The following is a 14,402-nucleotide window of genomic DNA, read 5'->3' on the forward strand; positions in this document are numbered from 1 at the left end:
TGGGTTCTCGTCCTGCTGGATCTGGCTGTGCCGCGGGGAGCCTTGGAGAATGCAGATTCTTAGGCCCCCGCCCGGCAACTTGCATCCAGTCCAGGCCAGATCCTGGCTCCTGGACTTCAGGCAGCTGCTGGTGACCCGGATGCTCAGCCACTCTCCAGGGCACTTGCTCTCACGGACCCTGCACCCTTTATGCCCCGGAGGAGGGAGGGGAAAGCCCCGGGACCTCAGGGTCTCCCAGTTGCCCTCTCTCGCCACCAGGTCATGTGGTGGGACATCCGCAAGATCAGCGAGCCCACGGAGGTGGTGGTCATGGACATCACCAGAAAGGAGCTGCTGGAGAACGCCCTGGGCGCCATCTCCCTGGAGTTCGAGTCCACGTTGGTGAGTCTCGGCCCTCCCTCCCCTGAGCCCCTGAGGACAGGCCGGCCTGGGGCCTGGGGCCTGGGGCCTGGCGCCTGGCAGCCGCCTTCCACCTGCCTGGTTTCTACAATGACCTCCAGCAGGGGGCAGCAGAGTCCACGGGGAAGCGAGATGAGAGGGAGAACCTTGAAAACCAGAGCACAGGCCCGCCTAAGAGCTGAGGGGTGGGCTGGCCTCCCATGGTCCCCGGCTTCCCCAGCACGCAGGAGGCCCTGGGCTCCACCCTCAGTACTGGGGGGCCGGGGGAAGCCAAAAAGGAACCCTGAAGAAATGTCAAGCTGGGAGTGGTGGTGGACCCCTGTCATCCCAGCGACCGGGGAGGCTGAGGCAGGAGGATTGTAAATTCAAGGCCAGCCTCCACAATTTAGCCATACCCTCTCTCAAAAAAAAAAAAAAAAAAAGGTAGGGGGGAAGGCTGGCTGGAGTGTAGCCCAGTGGTACAGCGCCCTGGGTTCAATCCCCAGAACTGGGGCCGGGGGAGGGGGGGACGCAGAATTCAGCTGTGCTTTGGCTGTGTCAGAGGAGGGAAGTTTCTGGAAGCACCAAATGAGGACGCTCTAGACAAGGCCACGCTGTTCACGTGGCTCTCGGCTGGGGCTGGTTTCTGACCCCAGCCCTGGCATAAGAGGACAAAGCACAGGAGGCCGGGCAGGTGACAGGGCTCAGAAAACACTCGGCCCTGGGCGCGGGGATTTCTAGGCTCGCAGTGGAGGCCGTGAACACCCCAGGCCTGGTCGGTCTTAACCAAGTGCGCATGTGCGGGACACTGGCTGTCCTACCTGTGAGCTGAGGTCCCCATCCGAGCCGCCACGTTGCACACTCACATACCTCTCGGGACCGCTCAGCTCTGTCTCAATTTGCCTTTGTGATTTTTTTTTTTTTTTTTTTTTTTTTTTTGAATTTTAATATTTTATTTTTAGTTATCGGCGGACACAACATCTTTGTCTTGTTTTGTTTGTATGTGGTGCTGAGGATCGAACCCGGGCCGCACGCATACCATGCGAGCGCGCTACCACTTGAGCCACATCCCCAGCCCCAATGATTTTTTCTTCTTTCTCTTCTCTTCCTTTTTTTCTCCTTTATTTGCTGGGAATGGAACCCAAGCACTTTGTGCAAACCAGGCAGGCGCTCTGTCCCTGAGCTACCTCCCCAGCTGTGTGTATTTCTAATTATGTTTTTTAACAAATGCATAAAATTTACCGTCTTTACCACTTTAAGGTGTAAGGTAGCGAGAGGCGCATTCACACTGTGGTGCCACCACCGCCACCTCTGCAGCTGTTTTCCTCTTGCAACACTGAAACTCCTGCTGGGTGCCCTGGTGCCCACCTGTGATCCCAGTGACGTGGGAGGCTGAGGCAGGAGGATCGCAGGTTCAAGGCCAGCCTCAGCAACTGAGGGAGGCCCTGTCTCAAAAAATAAAAAGGGCTGGGGGTGTGGCTCAGTGGTAGAATGTCCCTGGGTTCTGTCCCCAGTACCAAAAACAAAACAAACAAAAAATAGACACAAACCCTCAAAACTGCTCACTCCTTGAATGAGCGCACCCCACCTCCCTGCCGACCAGCCTACTCTATCTCTGTGGATCTGACTGTGCTAGGAATGGCCTGTGAGTGGGACCATAAAACGTGTCATTTTCCCTTTGGACAATGACCTCAAGGTCCATCCAAACTGTAGCAGGTGCCAGAATCCCCCTCCTTTTTAAGGCTGAATAATATTCTGTCATGTGGGTAGATCCCATTTTTTTATCCACTCATCCGTCCGAGGCCCTCAGGTCGCTCCCATCTCCTGGCTGGTGTGGCTCATTCCACTGGGAACACAGGTGTGTATTGTCACCGGTTTTGCGAGGGCTTTTGGACGGGCTGTGGCACCTCCTGAGCTGCTGGCGACAAGGCCCTGTTGATGACGTTCTCTGCCAGAGGGAACGGGCTTGGGGGGAGGGGGTGCAGCGGGGGCTCTTTTTTCTTCCGTTCACGTTATTTTCTCGGGGTGTGAGCAGGGACTCACCTTTGAGTCCCTGCTCACACCAGGCACCCTTCCAAAGTGTCTGTCTCAAGGAGCGTGACTTTGGGTGGTGGGACAGACGGCAGATGAAGAAATAAAGCACATACCTGGAAGGGGCTGGGGGCACACGCAGAGAGCAGGGCAGGGTGGTGTGGCCGGGTGGTGTGGCCGTCGTGGGTTAGACCGCGGTCAGGGTGAGCGTGAAGCAGAGCCTGCCGGGGTCCTCCAGGCCAAGGTGAGAGCCCAGCGAGGTTCTGAGGGACGCAGAACTGGCCAAGCGGATAACCGGGGCGAGAGTGCCCAGGCCACAGAGCAGCTGTGCAAAGGCCCTGAGGCGGCAGCACCCCGTGTTTGCAGATGATGTGTCACTGCCGGGTGCTAGGGGCTACGGTGGCCCGGGACCCACTGGGACAACACCTCTAATCCCCCGCCCAGGGCCCCACGTGGACCAGCTCTTCCTCTGACCAGCTCCATGCCTGGCCATCCTGTCACTGCACTGTGGCGGCTGCACACACAGATGTGCAGCCTTTGGGTGGCCCAATCCACACAGGGAGAGGGACAGTGGGGAGAAGTGAGGGTCTGTCTCCACGTCCACCTGAGGATGTTGGGCACGGCCTTTTTACTCCCCAGCATCCCCACCCCCACCCTAGCACAGGGCTCTGTGTTCAGCCCTGATGGGGACCTGGCAGGACGGTGCTCCCTGCACAGAGAGGGGACGCACCTGTGAATGTCACGGTCCCCGCAAGGCACGCAGACCAGAGGGGACAGGCACATCACTGGCTGCCAGGCGACTTTCCCAGTATGGGGGACCACCTGCTCCAAGTCCTCAGGGACATCTAACCGGGATGATGCTAGGGCTCATGTCACCGTCTGGTCAGATGAGGCTCTGCCTGCCTCCCGAGGGGTGGCCTGGCACTGTGTCCTGCTCTGGGCCTTGTTGATCTTAAACATTCAGGATCCCTGTGGCAAATGCCTGATGGACAAAGCCATGCTCCTTAAAGAGGGCTGGTGGTGACCTCCAGGAACTGAAGGTCAGGGAGGGACTCATAAGCCTGGGGTCCTCCAGCAGGTGCCCAAGACTGGGAAGAGAGGGACAGAAGAGCTGGGTGGGTCCCAGCCTGCCCAGAGCTTCACCCGGGGGTCTGTGAGCACCTGCAGCCCCCTGGGCAGCCTGCTGGCCATGCCACCCTGTCCCACAGCCCCTTCCCCTCTGTCACCCCCTCCACAGCCAACCAAGTTCATGGTGGGCACGGAGCAGGGTATCGTCGTCTCCTGCAACCGCAAGGCCAAGACCTCAGCCGAGAAGATCGTGTGCACCTTCTCAGGCCACCACGGCCCCATCTACGCCCTCCAGAGAAACCCCTTCTACCCGAAGAACTTCCTGACAGTAGGGGACTGGACAGCCCGCATCTGGTCGGAGGACAGCCGGGAGTCGTCCATCATGTGGACCAAGTAAGCCCCCAGGAGGCTGGGCAGGGGGCAGCGCAGAGGAGGGGAGGGGACGGACGGAGGAAGCTCTGCTCAGAGCCTCTGTGGCCGTCGGTAAAATTCAGCAAATAAAACTGGAGGATTCCCGGGAGGCTGAGGCAAGAGGCCACACGTTCAAGGCTGGACTCGGCAACTGGCGAGACCCTGTCCCAAAATAAAAAAATAAAAAGGACGGGGGCTATATCAGTGGTAGAGAGCCCCTGGTTCAATCCCTAGTCCCACACATAGGAAGTTCAGGATCCCCAGGTAAAGTTGAATTCCAGGGAAAAAAGCAATGACTGATACTTTCAATACTAATATTTGGGATGTGTTTATACTAAAAAACTATGTAATTGTCCAATACGTCCAGAGGCCCTTTTGTCTAGACCATTTCCCCGACGGTGGCTTCCTTGGCCACCCACTTAGTTGCAAAGGAGGCTGGGAAATGTAGTCCCCGGTGTGGCCACAGTGGGCCCAGCTGCAAAGGTACCACCACGGAGGGAGGGAGAGGAGTTGATGGAAAATTCCAAGTGTCTGCCATGAGCGTGTGCGCACGCGTGCGTGTGTGTGTGTGTGTGTGTAATTTTTAAAAAGGTTCCATGTTCACTGAACAAACTTTAGAAAATCCAGATTAAGCCCAGTAGGAAGTAGAACTCTGCCGGCACCAGATCAGGAAGTTTCCCAGGTATGCCCTTCCTCCTGCTGCCTCTGAGTGCCCTGGCCTGGCCCCAGCCCAGCAGCATGTGCCTGCTGTCTGGTTTGCTGTGGAGAGACACCGGTGCCCAGCCCACAGGAAGGACTATGCCTGGAGCCCTGTAAAGAGCAGTCTCTGTGCCAGGGGTGGGTGGGACAGGCATGGCTAGAAGTGAGACACAAGAAAGAACTTCCTGCCCAGCAAGACTCTAAGACCCTGGAGCATCTGGGAGGGCAGAGCTGTGGCTCAGTGGGCGCTCTGCCCCTTCCTACCACGGTCCCTGACACTTGGCGCTGGCTCCCCAGGTACCACATGGCTTACCTCACTGATGGCGCCTGGAGCCCCGTGAGGCCGGCAGTGTTCTTCACCACCAAGATGGACGGAACCCTGGACATCTGGGACTTTGTGTTCAAGCAGTGTGACCCCGCCCTGAGCCTGAAGGTCAGGTGCACTCCCTCCCTGTGTGTACAGGCCCCCATGAGTGGGGCCCTCCTGGGTGGGAGTGGGTGGGGGGGGGCAGTGTGCTGAGTGGGGTGGGGTGTCTGGCGGGGCCTCTCGGTGAGTCCCATACTGGCCGACTTCGACTCTTGCCTTGGGGGCATGGGCTCCTACCCAGTTAAGGACCTGGGGGACATTGAACCTGGTGGCATGGCAGAGTCACCCAGGGGAAATTAAAACAGACAAGAGAGCAGATGCCTGGCCTCCCCTCCCCCAGGAGGACCCTCCAGACCCTGGACACGGGCTCCTGGCAGAAGCCACTTCAGGCCCGAGCTCCTATAGCAAGGCTGAAGCTGAGACCTGCTGGCCGGGCGGAGGGCCACAGTGTCCCTTGGGACGAGTGGGGCTGGGCTGGCGGGGTGAGGAAGCTGGCGGCCAGGGGTCTTTTTTTGGTACTGGAGATTGGACGCAGGGGCGCCTTGCCACTGAGCCACACCCCAGCCCTTTCTGTCTTATATTTGGGGACAGGGAGTGGCTGAGTTCTGAGGCTGGCCTTAGCTTGCGCTCCTCCTGTCTCAGCCTCCCGAGTTGCTGGAATTACAGGTGCACACCACGGTGCCCCGTTAGGCTGAGGGTCTTGACGGCGACTCTCTGGGTTTGACGTCACTCTGTGGAGTGGGGGTGTCAGCGAGGGTGTTTGAAGAGGGCTGAGGGGCTAGGTCTCCCCAGGGGTCAGTTGGTCAGACAAATGTGACTTTGCTTCCCCCCTCCCCATCGGCTCTCCAAAACAGGTGTGTGACGAGGCCCTCTTTTGCCTCCGGGTGCAGGACACTGGATGTCTCATTGCCTGTGGCTCCCAGCTGGGGACCACCACCCTGCTAGAAGTCTCCAGCGGGCTCTCCACCCTCCAGAGGAACGAGAGGAACATAGCTTCTTCTGTAAGTACCGGGCGCCTGGGCAATACGTGTCCCCTCCCTCCGACCCCCTGAGACACGGTGGACCGTCTGTGGGTGGCAGTGTGATGTCCTGAAGTGAGTTCTGTGGATGGTGTCAATTCTGCCCTCCTGCCTGTGCTCGACCATCATGCATCTCACCCCGTGGGAAAGTTTCTCTACCTCCCACCTTGGGTTTTAGCCAGAAACCAAAGTGACTTGACAGGGTCCATTTGTCCAGTTTCAAACAAACAAACAAAAAAAATTTTTGGTACCAGGGATTGAACTCGGGACACTGACCACTGAGCCACATCCCAGCCCTATTTTGTATTTCATTTAGAGACAGGGTCTCACTGAATTGCTTAGGGCTTCACTAAGTTGCTGAGGCTGGCTTTGAACTCAGGATCCTCCTGCCTCAGCCTCCCAAGCCGCTGGGATTACAGGAGTGCACCACCGCGCCTGGCTCAAACAATATTTTTTTAAAAATCATTTTTTGGCATCAGGTCAGTTCTAATGAAGGCTTAGCTGATGTCAATAGAGGTGACAGATGGAAGGGACCTCCCTGGGCAGCCCTGGGAGCGGCAGGGGGCTCACTGTGGGGTTGAAAGCCCGCAGTTCGAGGCCTGGGAGAGCCTCGGAGCTCTGGCTGAGACTGGAGTCTCACCACTGAGCTGGTCCTACATGGGACCCGGGGCCTCCATGTTGCACAGCCCCCAGGGCCCTCTGACCTGTGGCCTGTGTGCTTGGGGCTCCTGGGGATTGAACACCTGGTTTCCCCTGCGCCAGCCTCTGCCCAGTATTCAGCTGTCCTTCCTTGACGCTGGCCCTGCGTTGAGTCAAGTGAGGACAGCTCCCTAGAAGCCCGGCCTGGCCCCACCCTTCCCTCTGGCCTCTGTCCCCTGTGCCTCAGATGTTTGAGCGCGAGACCCGGCGGGAGAAGATCCTGGAGGCCAGGCACCGAGAGATGCGCCTGAAGGAGAAGGGCAGGGCTGAGGGCAAGGACGATGACCAGCGGGCCGATGAGCTGGCCGTGGACCTGCAGGACCTGGTCGCCAAGGCCGAGGAGGAGTTCTTCAGCGTCGTCTTCCAAGAGCTGAAGAAGAAGGAGACAGAGGCCATGGAGAAGAAGTCGAAGCTCGTAGGCGCCTCAGCAGGGACCCGGGTGGGGGCTGGGAGGGGACGAGGCCTGCTCGGCCCGCTTACAGACTCCCTGGGTGACCTCAGGCCAGTGGCCTCTGGGCCGGACCTTCATCTGTGCATCTGGCAACTGGGAGGAATGGCGGGCTCCTTCCTGGGGGCTCTGCTTCCCAATGGACTTCAGGCTCCCTAAGGGCAGGGTGTCAGGCGCATCTGGGCAGGCGTGGTGACCCAGTGAATGAGGGCCCTGGGCACGGCCAGCTGTCAGAGAGGCGAGTCCTGGAGGCTGGGGAGGGAAGGGCTACGGCTCGCGCAGCCGAGTGTCGGGAGCGACCCTGTGGTCACTGTCCGGCCGGGGCTGACTCTGAAGACCTCCTGGCTGTATCTCCGGGGCTGGTGAATGAGGAGCATGAGCTGTGAAGGTCGTGTCTAGTGAGCGGGGTACAGTGGCACACACCTGTGACCCCAGCCACTCGAGAAGCTGAGACAGGAGAACCTCAAGTTCAAGGCCAGCCTTGGCAACTTAGCAGGACCTGGTCTCAAAATAAATAAATAAATAGATAGATAGAAAGGGCTGGGGATGTGGCTCTGAGGCAGAGCACTTGCCTGGCTTGTGTAAGAGAGTTTAGTCACCTTCCAATCCCTCTTCAGCGGACAGAGGGAGAACAAGACCTGGTCTGCCTGTGTCATGGTCCTTAGGGCCCCCCCCCCCCCCGGAGAAGATGCTGAGGTGGGGAGGAACCAGAGCTCATCATGGTGGAGAAAAGGCCAAGTCGGGGATGCCCGGACCCAGACTGGCTGCTCCGTGGTGTCGGCCTGCGTCCCTGCACACACCCAAAGTGAAAATATGGGGCCCCTGTTGAAAAAGCACTTAGCATTTGAAAAAAGTGTCACTAAGGCAATAATCAAGGGCAGGCCCCTTCCAAGCTCAGGCCCTGTGTGACTGAGGCCCCTCCCACTGGTGCTAAGGAGCTGGTGCTTGTGAGGGGGCGTTTGGCATTTGGAAGCACTTGGAGAGGGGCCCCTTTGTCCTCGCACTGAGTGGGGCAGGAGGGGCAGAGAGCTCCCTCCTTCTGCAGCAGAGGCGAGGGGGGGATCCTGACTCTCTGGCCGGCAGCTCCTCCCACCCACCCCCTGGCCCGTCCAGCCCTTCAGGAGGCGAAGGCGACCTTGGCCACCTTTTACAGTGTGATATGGCCAACAGGCCCTGTGCTTGGTGCCTTCATCCCCAAAATGTATTCCTCCCCTCAGCTTGAACATTCCAGGTGAGGCTGAGCCTCGGAAGGCCTGAGGTCCCGGCCCCGGCCCCAATTCGGCCTGGCACGCCCTTCCTCCCCCTTTCCTAGTCTCTGCAGTTGTCTCCAATCTCCAGTGGACAGAAAGCATCCCCCGGCCGGCGGCTGTCTCTGATGGCACCCTGCACCCCTTATTTCCAGCCCTAGGTCAGCCCTGCAAGGTGTCATGTCCACATGCAGGTGAAACCCCAGGAGGAACAGCAGACGCAGGACCGTCAATTTCACCCCGCCAGCCCTGAGCACCCACAGGCCCTCGCCCGGCCTCGTGGGGCCAATGTCGGAGAAACGGGGAGGGCCTGCCCCGCACCCACATTCTGTTTTCTTCTTTAGCAGAGAAGAGGTTCAGACATGGAAGACGAGGAGGAGGAGAGAGAGAGAGGCTCCGAGGAGGAGGTGGATGAAGAGGAGCTGCCAACCTAGGTCAGCCCTCCTGCCGCGCTGTCCCGGCGCCCTTCCTTGCCCGCCCTGAGGCACGGCATTGCCTTGGTCTTTCAAGTGAGAAGCGGAGCTCCCTGAAAGCATCACTGGCGGGGCACATTGGAGCCCCCCCCCCCAAACCACTGGCCTGCATTGGAGCTGAGCCCTGGGCAACGCCTGCACTGGCACCCACCCCAGGGCCCCTCCACCCTGGAGCACACGCAGCCTTCAGGCCTGGCCCTCGCTGCTTCCCCGGGGTCTGCTTCTCGCAGGCCGCCCGGGTCGTCCTCCTCTGGCAGCTGCAAGCCCAGCCATGGCAGGGCCCGGGCTTCCCCCTTCCCCCTTCCCACCCTCCTCCGTCTCTAGCAAATTGGGGACAGGACACCTGTCTTTCCCAGCAGCTCACCGGGCATGGTGACACCCAGCCAGACACACCAGAGGCCCCGAGAGGAGGGATGCAGGGGACTTGGTTACGGTCCCGTTGTCACCTGCTTTCTGTTTTCTGAATTCTTGTAAAATTAAATTAATAGTAACAGGGTCAACGGCTGGCATTTGGGTGCATCCTGCACACTGGCCCTGGAGGGTCTATGCCCTGGCTACCCTCATTCCACAGAGGAGGAAGCAGGTCTCAGGAGGGGACAGAGCAGGAATGGGAACCCTGGAGGTCCCCCGGCCTGAGTGTCAGGTGACTGTGGGCAGCTGCTACGGGGGGCCCACGGGGACTCCAGGGGGGGCAGCGAGCTGGGCTGCTGCAAGGGTGGCCTGAAGCTGAAGCTTCAGCCATTGGTAGGGGAGAGGGCACCCCAGAAGCAACTTTGTACCCACAGAAGTGCGGGACCGTCACTGGTTCCTTGGCTGCCAGCTGATCCTGGAATCCAAGGTGCCCTTTGAAAATGCCCGCGTCAGGCATTTTCTTGAGACGAGACCCGGGCCATCGAGCCTTTGTGTTCAGAGGTGGGGGGGTGGACATGGACTCGGGCCAGACTTTGACAAACGCAGTGATCACCGGTCACATATTTTGAGTGGTTGATCTTCACAAAGAGTCCCGGAATGAGCTCACCGTCTTCAATCTGCCTGTCACAGATGTGGTGGTGACAGAGAGAAGGAGGGACTTGCTGAGTTTAACGAAAGCAGTGACAGATCTGAGAGTTCAGCCCAGGGTCCTGGTCCCAGAGCTCACACCATGCACACTGCACTCCCGGCCCCCCGGGACCAGGAGGGGGGGTGTCCACTCCCTGCCCGGGGCTGCCGTCCAGGTGGCCGGCAGAGGGCCCAGGAGCAGCGAGCTCCTCACTGCCAGACACAGGGAGCCTGTAGTCCTCTCAGGGACTCTCTTCTTTTAGCAGTGGTTCTGTACTGGGTGTGATTTTGCCCCCAGTGGGACTTGGATGACATCTGGGGACATTTGGGACAGACAGCTGGCTAGGGGAATCTCCTGCCATCCAGTGCCTGGAGACCAGGGCTGCTGCTCAACATCCTGTGATTCCCCCCAACACACAAAGACTGGCCGTGTCCAAAATGTCAGGAGGGTCACCACACAGAGACCCCGACTTGGAGAGGAAATCAGTCCCGATGAAGCACTCGAGACCGCCCCGCCCCATGTTGACCTGGGTCCAGTAACGCCCCCGCAGGGCTGGCCTTCTGTTTCTGGCCCTTTGCCTTGTGCTTGCCAGGGAGGGGGCACCTGCTAAGTCCTGAAAATCTGTGGTACAGAGGGTGCCACGTGCCAGGATGGACCTGAGGAGGGGCCGGAGAGGACAGCTGCAGACACGTGGGCTAAAGGCAGGCACTTAGTGAGACGCGCATGACGCCTGTCACTGCCGACCTCATGGTGGTGACTGGGCCACGTGGACCTGTGCTTTATTCCTGTCCAAAAGGGAGCAAAACCAACCCCCAGGGCTTGGGTATGGAATGGGCGCTGGAAAGAACAACATAGGGAGGGGCTGGGGATGTGGCTCAAGCGGTAGCGCGCTCGCCTGGCATGCGTGCGGCCCGGGTTCGATCCTCAGCACCACATACCAACAAAGATGTTGTGTCCACGAAAAATAAATAAATAAATATTTTTAAAAAAAGAACAACATAGGGGAGGGGGAGGGTGTGCCAAGCTGGGTGCAGAGTGGCAGAAGGGACAGCCACACAGTGGTGCCCCGTCTGTGGGTCCAGGGGCAGGTGGGCCCTTCCTGGAACCCTTCCTACCCAGCCTCTTAACTGAGGTGCTTTGGCTGCACCCCAGCTCCCTGTCCACCAGGACCTGCAGCGTGGCCACTGGTGCTCTCCAGGATCAGACCCCCACGGTGGCCCTGATGCCCACGCGGGAGGCAAAGCAACTGCTAGTGACCCCTCAGGGGCAGCGAGACCTCCTGGTACCCAAAAGTGGGCACCCTGGGTGCCAAGGCCTGAGGGCCAGGCTGCACGGACCTGCAGAGAGCAGTGGTGTCCACAGAGCCCGCAAGCAGGGCCCGGATGGGCACAGTTTGAGCACTTGCTTGTCTACACTCGGCCCTGTGCCAGGTGCTGGCCACGGAGCAGCAAAGGAACCCGATGCAAGCCCAACCTCCCAGCGCTTTCACGCAGGCGGGATAAACAGAGGCTAAACATACACAGATAGCTACAGAATGACAGTCGAGCAGAACACCTTCCCAGGAACAGTACAGACTTCATAAGAGGGATAACAGGAGGAACTAACTAGACTCTGGAGGGGAAGGAGCTGTCAGGGGGCCTGTGTGAGAAAGTGACCATGAAGCTGAGACCCTGAGAATGCACAGGAGGCGGCCAGGGTCTGTGTGTACACACCTGTGTCACGTGGAGAGGCCCCTCCAGGCAGCAGGGGCAGCACACACGATGTCCCCAGGAGAGAAACAGCTGCACTAAAGGGTGGCAAGACTTTGAGATGGACACAGCCGTCAGAGGTCAGGGCCTCCTGGTTAAGGACTCCGGCTTTCCTCCTGAGGTCACTGAGAAGCAGGGGACTGTGCCCACGGAGGATGGCCAGAGGGAGGCCGCTGGGCCACGTGGGAGGACAGTGTGGTGTCAGGGGACAGAGGTGGCTGCATGGAGCGGGGTGGTGGCCACAGGACCGCTCGGTTCTCCATCTCTGTCACCTCCTTTGGGAGTCTTAGGGCCAGTAAGCAAAGTCACTGGGTTCTAAGTAAATGCTCCAGAGGCATCCGACCCAAGCCTGGGAGGGGTGTCGGGGCTTCTTAAGAGGAACTCCTCAGTAAATGCTTCGCTTTCTCCATAGCCCTCTGCCGTCCCCCTGCCGTCCCCCTGCCGTCCCCCTGCCGTGCTCCCCTGGGCATCCAGGCCCCACCCTTGAGCAAACGGGACTTTGGTCCCCTGAGACCTAGAGGGTCCCAGAGAACATGCTCAGGGCTCCCGGAAGCCAGTGGTTTCCAAATGCAGGTGGGCTGGGGAGCCGCACGGACCCCCGGTGAGAGCCACAACGTCATCAGCACAGGGTGTGGGGCAGGGGCTTTTTCAGTAGGTAAATGATGAAGACTTCAGGGAGTGCAGAAAGCTGAGCCCAGGTGGGTCTCCAGGGGCCTTGGACGTAGGCCGTCTGACCACCACCCGCCATTCTTCACCTCCCCGAGTCTGAGGACCCTGGTTGTTAAAAGGGGGTGTCCTCGTGAAGACCAAAGGTAATAACAGGCTGGGCATCCAGCGTGGCCTCTGGCAGATGCAGGTGCCCACTAAACCTTAATCTCCAGGGCAAAAGAGGAGCGCTGTGGGGAAATGGGAGCCTGTGGATCCCACCATGGTGAGGAGCCGGCGGCTGGCAGGGGGCTTAAATGTCTGCTGTGGGGATGATCGGCTTTGCCCCCACTGATTCCTCACCCATTCGCTGACGAAACTCTCACTGTATTAGAAACACAGAAAGAAACCGCCCTCACCTGACACACGGACAGGTAATTCTAATCTTCAGTGGTGAGTGCCGATGGAAAGCAGCACAGAGGGAAAGCCCTAATCCTGTGGGACTCAGACTGGCCCCTGTATCTGTTGGGACTCTTTTGGTTAAATAGTAAAGAAACTTACACAAACTAAAATCAACAAAGAAAAATATTAATTGGCTGGAGAAACTTGGAAGACTGAGTCCTCCTGGCTTCAGGTGTAGCTGGATCCAGCAACTCACCGAATATTCAGTTTCTCTGTCTGCTTCTTTCATTGCCGTGGCCCCACGTTCTCCAGACACCGTGCACCTCCATCCACTGGTTGGGGGAAGGACTGGGCATGACTAAAGGCCTCCCCGGGGGGCCTCGGTCACCTCAGCCAGTAACAGCAAAGGTGGGAGAGAGCTCTTCCCTCTCAGTGTGACAGAATCTCAGGGAAAGTTCCTGATTGGCCCAGTTTGGGTCACATGCCACCCTCGGGAGCCAATCACTGGGGTGCAGGCCTTCGGCCATGGCTGGGTGGGGCAGGATGCTGGGATGAGCTCTTCTAGGACGTATGGACCAGAGGAAAGGAAGTTCTCCAGAGGAAGGCGGAGGCACGTGGAGGGGAGATTTAAGGAGGGAGCCAGACAAATAAGCAGAAGAGGGTCCCAGGCAGAGCAGCAGGATTAGAGAAGAGGCTGCTCCTCAGAGCGCTGCACTCCTGCAGGGGCGAGAGGAGGGGACGGTGGCCATGAGGCAGGGAGGGCCCTGACTCCAAGAGAAGCCTGGCGCCATGGGAAGGCCATGGGGACCTTGGGGGATCAAGGCAGGGACAGGCTTCCCTTTGAGACCAGTGAGGGCGTGGACCGAGGGCTGCCAAAGAGCGAGGGCAGGAAGGGCCATGATGTTCCAGACGGAGCCAGCAGTGGAGAGCTTCTCGATGGCCCTGTGGGGGCAGAAGCAAGTCCTGGGGGTGGAGGAGCGCCTGAAATGGGGGAGAAAGGGGAATTTGACCTAGGTAAGTTAGAGGGGGTGTGCCAGGCAGAAGGTGGGCATGAGCAAAGGTTCAAAAGTAGGGCCCAGCACACAGGCAAGGTGAGTGGGAGCCTGAGTCCACAGAGCAGAACCGGGTGAGGGGAGGCTGGCAGGAGGCTGAAAAGGAGGCCCAGTGAGTGCGGAGTCCGCCTCTACCTCTGTGTTAGAGCTTCCTTCAGGAAGTGGGGAAGGGATCAGGCAGGCAGAGCCTCCCACAGGGGGCACGGGTGAGAAAAGGCAAGCTGGGGGCTGGGGGTGGAGGAAGAGGAGTAATCCAGGGGGTCAAGTCTGCAGGACCCTGGGTAGAGGATGAGGGGGAAGAGGAAGTGAGAAATGGTGGCTGGTCTGGAGGCCATCGTGTTAAGTGAGATGGGCCAGCCACAGAAAGACAGCCCCACGTGTTCTCTCTCCTGTGGAAACTGAAAAAGATGACCCCAAAGGAAAAGAGGAACTATTAGGGATTAGGGAAGGGGTCTGGGGAGGGGAGAAAGGGGAGGGCCAGAGAGAGCAGGGGGGGGGGGACCACGAAGCAGGACAGATGCACGTATGAAATGTCACGGCACCCTCTGATGTGTACAATTAGCACGGTTAATATTCATAGCTCAAAAAGGTGTGAGTATAAGGGGATAATGGTTTTGTTGACAAAAACACGAAAGTCAGGTGGAGGAAATGAGAATGGATCTAATCAGTCTCCACA

The 14,402-nt window shown here is 58.8% G+C and overlaps 1 protein-coding gene across 8 annotated transcripts in view; it reads left to right on the forward strand.

Annotated features, from left to right (window-relative positions):
* The window catches only part of Dnai2 (dynein axonemal intermediate chain 2), a 28,628-nt gene extending 19,288 nt beyond the window's left edge, over window positions 1–9,340 (forward strand). For 2 of the 8 annotated variants that reach the window (XM_048795814.1, XM_048795818.1), the window contains 6 exons: window positions 259–381; window positions 3,647–3,870; window positions 4,885–5,020; window positions 5,809–5,955; window positions 6,860–7,087; window positions 7,294–7,556. In XM_048795814.1, the coding sequence (XP_048651771.1) occupies window positions 259–381; window positions 3,647–3,870; window positions 4,885–5,020; window positions 5,809–5,955; window positions 6,860–7,087; window positions 7,294–7,506 (1,071 nt within the window). In that variant the 3' untranslated portion in view covers window positions 7,507–7,556. Of the gene's footprint in view, window positions 1–258; window positions 382–3,646; window positions 3,871–4,884; window positions 5,021–5,808; window positions 5,956–6,859; window positions 7,088–7,293; window positions 7,560–8,711 lie in introns of those variants that run through there. The other 6 variants (XM_048795837.1, XM_048795832.1, XM_048795810.1 and 3 more) reach the window with 5 other exon arrangements.
* Window positions 9,341–14,402: the final 5,062 nt, after the last annotated feature.

Source organism: Marmota marmota, unplaced genomic scaffold (genome assembly GCF_001458135.2).
Source record: "Marmota marmota marmota unplaced genomic scaffold, marMar, whole genome shotgun sequence".
Taxonomy (NCBI): Eukaryota; Metazoa; Chordata; class Mammalia; order Rodentia; family Sciuridae; genus Marmota; species Marmota marmota.